General features: G+C 40.7%; 1 protein-coding gene across 1 annotated transcript; it reads right to left on the bottom strand.

The window, feature by feature from the left end:
• Nucleotides 1-1,360: 1,360 nt before the first annotated feature.
• LOC140562229 (alpha-N-acetylgalactosaminide alpha-2,6-sialyltransferase 2-like) lies at nucleotides 1,361-8,385 on the bottom strand. The gene is made up of 9 exons (XM_072687697.1): nucleotides 8,279-8,385; nucleotides 5,245-5,746; nucleotides 4,716-4,878; nucleotides 4,333-4,495; nucleotides 4,080-4,218; nucleotides 3,852-3,955; nucleotides 3,217-3,300; nucleotides 2,451-2,550; nucleotides 1,361-1,543 (listed from the first exon to the last, which is right to left on the bottom strand). Exons 1-9 carry the CDS (start codon nucleotides 8,383-8,385, stop codon nucleotides 1,361-1,363), a joined length of 1,545 nt encoding a protein of 514 aa, XP_072543798.1.
• Nucleotides 8,386-12,404: the final 4,019 nt, after the last annotated feature.

Raw genomic sequence — 12,404 nt, 5'->3', positions numbered from 1 at the left:
TAGATTTTGTTTTTGATGCAATCTTTGCATTTAGTTTTAGAGTTATTTTTTCCTATATGTATGTATTTATTTATTTATTTTTTAATTTTTTTTCAGCATAAGCTAAATGTGTAAAGATAAAACATTAAACCTATACTTATACTACTATTAAACTACATATATTTATTTAGTTATTTATTTATTTATTTATTTATTTATTTATTTATTTATTTATTTATTTATTTATTTTTCAGCATAAGCTAAATGTGTAAAGATAAAACATTAAACCTATACTTATACTACTACTAAACTACATATATTTATTTATTTATTTATTTATTTATTTATTTATTTATATAGGAGAACATTTGCCATTTGGCTATATATATATTTATTTGTAAGAGTGGGTGCCAGAACACAGCCACCACTGGCACAGCTGGGATGAGGTCTGCAGGCCAGAGTTGCCAGAAGGCTGTCCTAATAATACCCTGCTCCTCACTAATATTTAACATATATATATATTAAATATGAAATATTAGTGAGGAGCAGGGTATTGTTAGGACAGCCTTTTGGCAACTCTGGCCTGCAGACCTCATCCCAGCTGTGCCAGTGGTGGCTGTGTTCTGGCACTCACACTCTTACAAATAAAAGTGCTATGAAGGGTTTTTTAAGTGATACCACAGAAAATGTCAATGTAAAGGTTGTTTACCAATTTTAAGGTTATTTACAGTCACAGCTCCTCTACAAACATTAGTATTTTGTTGTTGTTTTTTTGTTTATAGAACCACAGATGGCTCTTTTACAGCATCTCTCAAATAAACTTTTGTAGCTCCTCATGTTCTGACTCCCACACTCTTAAAAGCAAATGTGCAACAAAGTTTTTTTTTGAGTGTCCAACTGAGACTGAACTAAGATGATTTACAACTAGAGGGTTTATTCTTAAAAAGAAATCAAAATAAATAAAGTTATTGGACACACAGATTTGTTAGCATGGCATCTAATCAGGCCATAAGTGTTGTATTTCATGCATTTTGTTGCCCAATGAACCCAAAATCAACATCATTAGTGGACTTCAGAAAGGTAGGAAAAAGTAGGATACAGGCCTTTTAATAAGGGTGTGAATAATATACTAAATGAGCTATAAAGGGTTTGTCTGTCCTCAAACGTCTGACCACTATTTAATTTTCACATTCTCCAAATGACCATAATTAAACTCTGGTCAGTTGTACAGTTGAAGAAGGTGAACCTGTGCAGTGCTGCCACCTCCAGGACGGGGGTTGAGAACCCTGTTGGATGTAATTAATCCCTGTTTGAATGTTGGTCTGCAAGAAATTTGTAAAAAGTGTCTCCATGTCGTAAAGCTGAGGAGTCAGAATGGCCGTCATCTCCGTCCTCCCTCTCGCTGGTAGAGTCTGATAATTTTGGCATCGTGGAGTTTCTTCCACAGTCTGATTTCCAGGTTGTAGTCATGGTTGATGTAGAAAATGACATTCGTCTTTTTGTCCTGAAAGTAGTAATTGGAGTATTTCTGATAGTTCTCTGTGATAAAGCCATATGCATCCACCTGAAAAAATGACAAATTAATTTAATATATTTAGTGGGATGCCATGCATGCATCCACCAAGGCTTGGTTTCAGAAGAAGTCCCGGAAGATTCTGCAGTGGCCGTCACAGTCGCCTGACTTGAACCTCACAGAAAATCTTTGGTGGGATCTGATGAAGGCGGTTGCAGCAGCAAACCCAGAAACATTAGTGAACTGGAGGCCCATGAGGAACGGACTGAGACTCCTCAGGAACGCTGCTGGCAGAAGCTGGTGTCAGGCTGTGCATCAGGTTTGCAGCAGGTCAGAATAGCAAAAGGGTTCTCTACTAAATACTAAAGACACTTATCATTAAGAGGTTGAATACTTCTGATGCTGCAGTCGTCAGTAAAAGTGGTAGTTTGTGTTGAATTTGGAGAAAGAACTTGTTCTATTAGTCGTAATATTTAAATGAATCTTGTTTGATTGGTTTATTGAACATTTGAAGATTTTGCTAATAAAACTAATTTTATTTGGGATTAAATCATTTTAATTGCAAATGTATTGTCATTGTCACACAAAAACCAACTTTATATTAGAAGGACAAAATCTTCTTAACTTATAATAGAAATTAATGTAAAAAAATGTATTAATTTGAAGTAATTTTGGAGCATTTCTATTGGTCCATTCATCATGAAATTCTGATACAATGTAAAGAAAAACTGACAGATTTACATTATGTCAAAACACAGAAGTACAGTACTATAAATTCAGCAGTTTGCCGAAGCCTGAGACTTTATACGTTGATGTTTAACCCCACCGCATCCATTGACGGCAGATTTTATAGGAGTAAAAGTACTTTTTCTGCAATAATTGTTCAACAGTTAGCAAAAACAAACATCCTTGAATGGTTTAGGAAATGAAAGCTTTGCTGTAATTCAATTTTACTTACGATATCACAGACGTGAAGAGCCAGGAAGAGGGTGAAGGCTCCATTAGTAGGTCTGTATAAGGCCCAGTGTTTTCCGTTCTGTTGTTTAGAGGTCATGAATCTGTGTGGTACAGAAGCATCATTTACATTTACATTACATTTAGGGCATTTAGCAGACACTCTTATCCAGAGCGACTTACAAAAGTGCTTTTCTATTTACCCAAGAAAAACCTCAGCTAGTCTGAAAAGGCTAAAAATTCAAAGATACTCTAAGTTTAGACTCTACTAAACACAAGTCAATATAGGGACCATAATACTCTACTCTTCACCCAAGTACTCTCAGAAGAAGAGGGTCTTCAGTCTGGGTTTGAAGACAGCGAGCGTTGGACTCTGCTGTTCGGACACCCAGGGGAAGTTTGTTCCACCACTTCGGTGCAGGACAGTAAAAAGTCTGGACGCTCGTCTTCCGTGGATCTTAAAGGATGGCGGGTCGAGCCGAGCCGTACTTGAAGCTGGAAGGGCTCTTGGTGCAGATCAGCTTTTGACCATCGCCATCAAGTACTGAGGGGCTGGCTGGTCCAGTCTTGGCTCCGTAGGCCAGCATCAAGGTTTTGAATCTGATGCGGGCAGCAGCTACAGGAAGCCAGTGAACTTACACACAGCTTGAAAAAATGGACTGATCAGGTTTGCGGCCTATTAGAAATGCATAAGCTTTTGACCTGCATCTCAGTTTCCCCCCTCAGGAAATGAACATAACAAAAAACAGCGTGTCTGAGGTTCGCAGTACCTGTTGCGAATGTATCTGAGGAAATCTGGATGGAGGACATAAAACCTGCTCTCGTCGAACTGACCAGCATAGTACGTCCAGGGCCTGGGGAGGGAACATGCATCATTACAAGCTTACAGAAACCTGCTGTATTCCAAAGTAACACATCCAGCAAGAGGCCAGTGAGAGGGGTTCAGTATATAGAGCCTGGGGATGATGGTATGGTGTAGTACTATTTGAAGACTTAAATCGTTCTTCAATAGGATGGTTTAGCTTTGTGGGTGGGCAGCTGTGGCCTACAAGTTAGAGAAGCAGGCTTGGGACCTGAAGGCTGCTGGTTCAATACCCTGGACTGGCAGGAAGTGGGGGAAGTGAAGGAACAGTGATGAGTGCTGTATGGTTTCTCCTTCCCTTAATATTCATGGCTGAGGTTGCCTTTAGCAAGGCACCTAATCGTCAATTACACCCTGTGTGATGAGGTGTTGTGGCCCGCTGCTGACTGGTTAAAGAGCCCTGTATAAAAGAGTTCTACGTAGCACCAAAAAGGGTTCCACTAGAAACTACTTTTGCGTATAAGGATGAGGGGTTACTGTTAAAAATGTCAGTTAATGCAGTTAATGAGTAAATTGGTTAGTATGAAATGCTCCTGGCCTTACTTTTTTTTCCCAAATTCTCCATTTTTGACTTCCTGTCTACTCAGAAGACCCTGCAACCACTGGAAATCCCTCAGACCTTCTGGGATCATCACTAATTTAATATCCTGCAGAAATAAAAATAAATCAAATCAACTGAATAGAGTATTAGCATTAGAGTATTAGAGTATGTATGTATCTGTCTGTAGATTTCCCACTTTCTCCTAATAAAATAAAGAGATAGGAGGATACCTTGTCATTGGGAATGTTGTTGAAACCGTACTTCCTGTATGCGATGAGTGAGGTCACGAGGGAGAAGGCTGTATGAACGTAGACTGAAGTTCTGTGGCCCACGTCTTCCTCATGGCCTTTAGTAACAGCACCATTCATCCTGCAGTACAGTGGGCAGCAGTGGATAGTAGATAACAAGTGAGAGGATTATTTGATTGATTGAGTGATTGATTGATTAATTGATTGATAGATTGATCAGGCAGATATCGCTTACCTGAACACATACTCATGGGAGTCTATCTCCTTGCCCTTCTTGGAGCCACGGAGGATCCCACCGTTAGCCACCACAGCACAGCGGATACAGGAGTCATTTGCAGGAAGCGGTAAGAGCTGAGTGACGCTCGGTTTGGGGATCAGATTCACTGCGCTCTTAATTTCTTTAATCAACCAAGAACAAATCAGAGTGAAATATGGAAGAGAAATGAGTATACATTGTTTTTATGTTTTTAAAAAGTCAGTGAAGGACCTTATGGCCTTATCAGAGTGTGAAAAGACATTGAATTTAGTGTTACTTCTGTTCAAAAATGCAAAAAAAGACAAAAACTAATAAAATTAATTATCAGTAATATTACTCATCATTTTCCCCATGAGACTCACCGCTGTAGTTGTACTCCATGAAGCCAAAAGGGTTGTTGAAGTGCGCTAAGCGGTTCCACTCGCTCAGGTTTAGCTGGTTCTGGTACAGGTACATCTTAATGTTTGGGATGAAGGACTTCTGAAAGTCTGGGTCTTTACTTTTACGCACAGATTCAGCACAATCCTACAAAACACAACCATGACAGCTGGCCAGTTTATTAGAAACACCTATTTACCACTACTACCTTAATTCATAATTTCATCGAAAACACCAACCACTTAGGTTGGTAGGATTACAGTTACTGAGTGTGCGCTCAATCCCACCCCCTGTTGCTAATGGAAATCTACCACCACCATGACACAGGAATAGCGTCCAAAAAGGGTTCCAGTAATATTGCAAGTTAAAGAACCCTTATTTAGTGCAAAATAGAACCATTTTGTTTGTAGTGTTTTGTATAATTGTCCATTTGTGTGTATGTAATACACATTTTTGTGTGACCAGAAGTAAACAGAACACTTTCCAGACTGCCCGACTGAGTCTCACACTCACCATCTGAAATGACTCCTCACTTCTCAAATATACATCATTTGTTTTCCAGCTTGGCATCTTCTTAAAATTCTTCTTGAACATGACTGGAATCGGTGTGAGTTTTCTTTGAAGTGTGGATCTTGGGATTGTTGCCGGTGAGATGATTGATGATTTGGTGCTGGTTGTGGGGCCTGTTTGATTAAGGGGAGCTTTATTCAGGGATCTCTGTGAATCTTTAAGATGATTAATTTGGCTTCCAGTGCTGGAACGGCCTTCATCTCCAAGGTCTTTGGAGCCCCTCTGGTCGTTATTTGGTAAACCATGTTGGGCTTTCGCTTTGGGAGCCTCAGCAGTGGGCTTCTTCAGAGCTTTTGAGTTGTGTTTGGACTCTTTCATGTCCTTTGCTGGTTTCCACATCATGTTGACCTTCATCTGAGGAGCATTTTTGGTGTTGTTCATCTCCACCCACTGCCAGTCTGGAGGATCCTGACTCCGGAATAAGGAGCCATGCTGAAACTGTTTCCTAGCCAGGGAGGAGACACAACATCCACACACTTGATGAGTTCAGGGTTGGGTGAATCTTATCTTACCACTGACTCCGACTGTTCCATCCTGGTACTGCCAGACCTGGCTCCCCACTACCCTCCTGCTCGCTGTCCTGCTCTGGGGCCTCACGTTGATTCATCCTCACCTCACTGCAGGACTATGGTTATGATTGTTTAACTGCAGGACTTCATCATCTCACTCACATTTTTATCTTTCATGGCTTGGCAGCACATTTGCCATTATTTCTTAATTCAGTTTTGTTTTATTGTTGTTTTTATTACTGTTTTGATCTTTATTATGATCCAGTATCGGCCTGAGGAGGATGGGCTCAACCTTTTGAGTCTTGGTTCCTCTCAAGGTTTCTTCCTCTCAATCTGTGAGCTTTTCTGCTTTCTACTTGCATGCGATCATTCAGGTTTGTGGATGGTGGAGCAGATGGACGCTAGCATTTCAGGGTGCTCCTGTGTCTGTGTTACCTTCAGGCTCTCTCTTTTTAATTAGGCTGTTATAGTCAGACCTGCCGGAGTCGTCAGACACACTCTGATACTGCTCAACATTCTCTCAGAACTAACTCTGTCTTTTTACCTCCTCCAAGTAAATGGTCACCCAGCCCGACCTGCTGGAAGATTGCCGGCTGAGGTCCCCTCTACCTGCGTCAAACCAGCTGTCACCTACCAGTCCGACCATCAGGCCCCCCACCCACCACCACCCATGCAAGACCAGCTGCACACCCTCCTACCACTGCTGCCTCTTTAATGACCATGTTCAAACCTAAATGGACTCTTAACTCTTATCTGCCACTGTAATATCACCACTATTAACTATCTACACCATGATTAATATAGTATGATTATGATCAGAGCAGTTCAACAGTTTAGATGGTTTGGTAACTTTTATCAATAATTAATAAATAGTTCTGATCAGAGGAGGACGGGTTGGGTTCCCCTTGTGAGTCTTGGTTCCTCCCAAGGTTTCTTCCTCCAGCTCTGAGGGAGGTTCTCCTTGCCACTGTCGCCGTTGGGGCTCACTGGGGGTCTTCGATCCTTCATGTCTTACATTATTTCTTGTCTCTGTCTTTTACTAATTACTAATTATGTAAAGCTGCTTTGTGACAACAACAGTTGTAAAAAGCGCTATAGTAATAAATCTGACTTGACCTGACTTGCCACCGTTGCCGCGAGCTTGCTCAAAACAGGCTCGGACCCGAATCTCAGTAAAGCTGCTTTGCCTTATAAATCTGAAATAATAATAAGGGGCAAAACTGTACTGAAAAATGTATCAGATGTTGGTGTACCACAGAGTTTACCACGTCCTTCATTTCTCTCACAGAGAAAAGCTACTCTGACCCAGAGTTTGTAATATACATCTGATGAAGAATGCAGACTTCAACAAAACAGCATGACTTCAGGTCTGTTAATGACAGCGAAACCTTCAGAATGAAGCCAAGGCCAATAGATCCTTAACCTCTTTTTGTGTATCCTTCGAGACCTTCAGTCCCCCACTGTCCTTCATGTGCATGTACAGACCTTGTGTCATTTTTTACCTTTATGTTCATTATAAGCAATATGCTATTTATACATCAAGTATTATATTATTTATTTACCTTTTTTATTATTATTATTATTAGTAGTAGTAGAAGTAGTTGTAGAGTTACTAATGACACTTTCTTTAGCATTTAAATGTATTATTCATTTTTATATTATATATATATATATATATATATATATATATATAATTATTTTTTTATATTGTGTTTAATACAGGTGTACAAATCTGTATATGTCGGTACAGCTTGTCTCGAATGTGTGTAAAGGAGCCTTCAGATATCAGTGCTAACCCGGGCTCTACTACCTCGACTGCAGCCTTCAGTTTGAGACTGATTCAATGTGTTTTGAACAAATTTGGAAACGAAAACCATCAAATCCTTGTTTAGGATCAGAAAACCTGCTGTATGCTGAATGCTGAAGCTAAACCCAGTTAACCCAGAAGAACACATCGCTGGTTTATATCATTGAGACATTTTAAGGTGTTTCCATACTGCGACAGCAGGCAAACTATCACTGTCACTGTGCTATGTACAGCGAAATGTGTCCTCCGCATTTGACCCTTCCAGAGCGGACAGCCAACTCCAGTAAACCATGAATATGTATATAATGCAAGCACATAATTTTATATTTCTATATTTAATATGGAAATAAGGTCAATAAAGCTGACTTTGACTTTTACTGATAATAATAGATGAATGCTCAAGGAGGAGAAATGACATTAGACAGTAGAGAGAGTGACGAGTGGCTTGTGAGTTGATCTGCAAACTGATAAACTGTAATATATATATATAAACCCGAATTTCCCACCTCTGTTGTATTGCTATAGTACATGGTCCCTGTTTGGCTCATTGGTTTGGTAAATCAGTAAATACATGCTGCTCTTCAGTGTTGTATTGACAGCTGAACTCTTTGCTGCTCATCTTTCTAAAAACTCCATTGTTGTTCTGTAATGTTTAACTCACCTGAACACGAAGGATTCTGTCAAAAGCATGTAAATCCAGACAGTAACTGTGATGTAGAGTACGATCATCATGAGCCTAAAAGGCGTAAGGGTGGGAAATGTAGCCATCGTATCTGAAAGTTCTTCTTTCCTTTGTCCTCACAGGCAATGACTGAATGAAGTCTGTATCAAAAACATGGTCTTATCACGGTGTGGGGAGAGAGACATTGGCTTCATCAGGGTTGGGCAGAATCAACAGCTCAGGTTCAGCAGTAAAACTTATAGACACTACACATAGAAAAGTTTGTGGACGCCTGGCTAATAACAGGGAGTTTGGCTTACCTCTCCTGCAGTATCAGCCTCGTCTCTTCTGCAAAGGCCTTTCACTAGATTTTGGGACATTGCTGTGAGGATTTGATGCCATTCAACCATGAGAGCATTAGTGAGGTCAGGTACTGATAATGGATGTTTAGTTATAGATCAGAAACCCCACTAGAGGTCTGGGCTGGACTCCTGCACTCCAGAGCACAGTAGAGAAGTCAGCTGATGCCAAGATAGAGTGATGACTCTCAAGGAGCCCAACGAGCTCAATTGGCTACCAGTAACATCCCACATTAAGTTTAAGATCTTGCTCACTACCTTCAAAACCCCTTCATAGTCTGGCCCTTGTGTATCTTAGCAAGCTCCTCCACACTCACTGCCCACCTTGTACCCTAGGGCCCTCAGACAGCAGCTTACCCATTGTCTCCTGCACTACACTCTCCACTATAGGCAGAAGATCTTTTGGAATTTCTTGCCCCAATCTCTTTGGAACTCGACTACTTTCACATTCACACAACTGAAGATTGTTCTTCTTTGAACAATACCTTTGTCTTAGGAGCTCTATTATTTAGAGTTCTCCTCAGATCAACACCTGGTTTGGTGGTAAATCAGGGCTTAATGATGGTAAATCAGGTGAGCTGCTGCTGCTGCTGCTGCTGCTGATGGAGGTGAACACATCCTCCACGCTGTGCTGGCTGGATTGGGGGGCGTCTAGGAGAAACCAGGAGGAGCCGAGCTCTGTTCTTCAGACTAGCTCACCGACAAGATCTCACTACTTTCTTTCTTCAGAATGAGAAGCTCTTGTTTCTCCTTTTTACTGGATTTATGTTCACCTGCTTTATCTGTTCTGATGAGATCCGAAGCTTCTACTGTAAAAAGTCTTATTGCTGAGAGGAAAGCTTCAAAATAACATAATTAAGTGCCTAAACATCGGCACAGTACTCTTTGTATAACATTCACTGTCAAAGTGAAATGCTCCAAAATTATTGTTCCAATAAATGTTTTTTTAAAGTTTTCCTTCTGCTGTAAAATTGCCAATAGATTTAAATAGCATATAAATAGCTTTTCAATAATTTACTTTTCATATTTACACCTACAAGTCTACTTATCTGAGGTCTGTGCTGTGTTTGTGTGGTGTTTGTTCCCGTCATGGACATCATGGCCTCGAAAACCATGACTTGGAGGTTATTGTGACTACAAACTCCTCTCTCAGATACAGCGGTACGGGGAAATGCTAGTGGAAGTAAGTGAAAGGTGAATCTGTGGAGATTATTTAGGAATGTTAAAAGCCTCGGGACTGAAGCAGTGAGCATTGGGGATGTAATTAGGGACCATGTGGATTTGAAGTTTGAACAATTGGAGCTGGAACAATGGATGTCATCACAAAGCAGTTTTATAGAGATCCAGGTTCAAGCTCCAAATGAGCAAGTCAGTCGTGACAGTGGCAAGAAAAACTCCCCCAAAGCAAGAGAAGTGCCACCCACCTACATGAAGTACACTCCTTTATCGCAGTGGCGTTCCCTGACGGCAGTGGCCTCTTTCAACAGGACGGTGCACCCTGATGGAACAAGGAGTCTCATCAGCTGGACATGACTTACAGGATCTACTGAGATGTCTTGGTGTCAGATACTACCAGTACCACCTTCTCGTAGGGTCTTGTAGGAGACTTGTAGGGTCCATCTCAGCTCAGGCTTCAGAGTTGTGTTGGTGGCATGGAGAGCATATGAGGCAGATGGTCAAAATGTTTTATCTCATCACTTTATACACCAAAGAATAAAAATTCATCTTCTAATTCTTCGTATTTAGGAAGATTTATGTTCTGAAGTGTACAAAGACGTCTCATACAGTCATGCAAAAACCTTAGATCTCCAAAACAGCAACTTTACTGGACAAAATCTTCATTTTAAAGTTAACTTTTAAAGTTAATATTTTGGAACATTTCTATTGGTCCATTCATCAAGAAACAGGTTTTCAGTGTCAGGTCAAAAAATGAAAATCAGCAAAAATGGAGATTTTTTTTTGCATGAGAGCAACTAACTGGCTCTAACCAGGAATCAGTATGATCAATGAATTGTTTAAGCTGTTCTTGATGTTATTATGTATTTATGTATTTATATTTATATTTTTATCTATGAGAATTCCAAACTGAGGAGTGTGTCATCGGGACATCCACTTGTGAAGGGGCTGATCAGAGACAACCTACCACCTCTACTCTCTTATTATTGCTTAGAAATTGATGATTTGATAAAATTGAGCTTTTTGTACTTGGCAAAGAAAGTCATGCCCGGGGCTCCAATCTAAAGGTGGCTAGTTTTCAATCCCAGGTTATGCTGCTTGCCATCGGCAGGCAAAGCCTGAGAGAGCACAATTTGCTCTCCCTGGGTGGGTAGATGGGTGGGCGCTCACATCACTCCCAGCGTGATGCTGGCCAACATAGTCGTCTGTTAGCTGATATATCGCAGCTGGGGACCTGGTGCTTTCCTCCGAGCTCGTTGGTTGCCCAGCAGCAGTTTGGGAAAAAAGGGGGTGGTGGCTAAGCTCACATGTATCAAAAAGCACATTGCAATTGATGGGGGGAGTCCTAATTTACATTTACATTCATACCATTTAGCTGACACTTTTATCCAGAGCGACTTACAAGGTTACTCGTATTACAGAGGAGGGCCAACGTAGTGTTAGGAGTCTTGCCCAAGGACTCTTATTGATGTAGCGCAGCATACAGTCACCCAGACTGGAAATCGAACCCCCGTCTCCCACATGGTGTGGTAGCTCAGTGCAAGGTAGTAGTAGTGTTATCTGTTGACCCACACCAATCACATGCTCCTAATGAGCAGATTGGGTAATTGTAAATGTATACTGGAGAGGAAAATTGGTGTAAAATAAACAAATAAAAACATTGTGGCCTTCGGACTTCACAGAATCTGAAAGATGGTGACGCTCTTTTAGAGTGCTGTCAGCCTTGAAAGGTTCCAGTTGTGCAAAAGAGCCTTCTTCTTTTAGGAACAGGGAAAGTGCCGGTCGGAACATGAATCAGGAACTCTCTTCTGCTTGACAAATATAATCCATTTCTCACACCTCCGCCAGCATGACTACTGAAGCGCTTAATGAACTCCCGCTCTCCTCATTTTGTCTTGGTGAGGCCACCGGAGCTCTGCCCACAGGCACTCTCTTCACAGCCTTATCAAAAAGGTGCTCTCTGCAAATATGAAAAAGATCAATACTTACCTTCATGGCTATAATTCAAAGCCCCTTTTGCTTTGATGTTGGGCCAGAGGATATTGCACAGGGATTTTAAAAGTGCTAGTCAAGTTTGTAAAAAATAAATAAATAAATAAAAAATGCTGCTGACCCAGAAAGAAACTGCTTTGCGTAAGAAAGTGTGAACTTGCATTAATGATATGCGGATCTATGGAGCTCATTTAAAGATATATTCATATAAAAAAGTGAGAGTTTAAACAGAGGTGTGAAGTAATGAAGTACAAATACTGCGTTATCTTACTACAGTAGAAATGTTGGTTCTTTAAACTTTACTGGACTTTTTACTTCTACTTCTTACATTTTCACCCAATTATCTGAACTTTCTCCTCCTTACATTTTAAAATCAGCCTCGTTCCTCCCATTTCATCTCCCTTAGTTTTCATTCAGACTCGTCATCAATAAAATCCCTCTCCAGATAAATCTCTCCATCCGGAAAGTGTGAGTCTGATCCTGATTGGATGAGAAGTATAAACAGACACCATTCTGACTCCCTATTGGTTTATAAGAGATCCATCACACCTGCACACGTCCCGTCACTCTCCAGCGAGCTCACAGCAGACGTCTGTAGT

This window comes from Salminus brasiliensis, chromosome 9, assembly GCF_030463535.1.
Source record: "Salminus brasiliensis chromosome 9, fSalBra1.hap2, whole genome shotgun sequence".
Taxonomy (NCBI): domain Eukaryota; kingdom Metazoa; phylum Chordata; class Actinopteri; order Characiformes; family Bryconidae; genus Salminus; species Salminus brasiliensis.
The sequence above is the reverse complement of the archived record's forward strand: the minus strand, read 5'-3'. Positions and strand labels throughout refer to the sequence as shown.

What these genes read in the sequence shown, in the direction of transcription:
- LOC140562229 (XM_072687697.1), bottom strand. Translation starts at nt 8,385, where the DNA reads ATGGCTACATTTCCCACCCTTACGCCTTTTAGGCTCATGATGATCGTA. An exon ending in GTGAGGAGTCATTTCAGATG is followed by an intron (nt 4,879 to 5,244) that starts GTGAGTGTGAGA and finishes TGTGTTTTGTAG; the next exon opens with GATTGTGCTGAATCTGTGCG. An exon ending in CATGGAGTACAACTACAGCG is followed by an intron (nt 4,496 to 4,715) that starts GTGAGTCTCATG and finishes GGTTGATTAAAG; the next exon opens with AAATTAAGAGCGCAGTGAAT.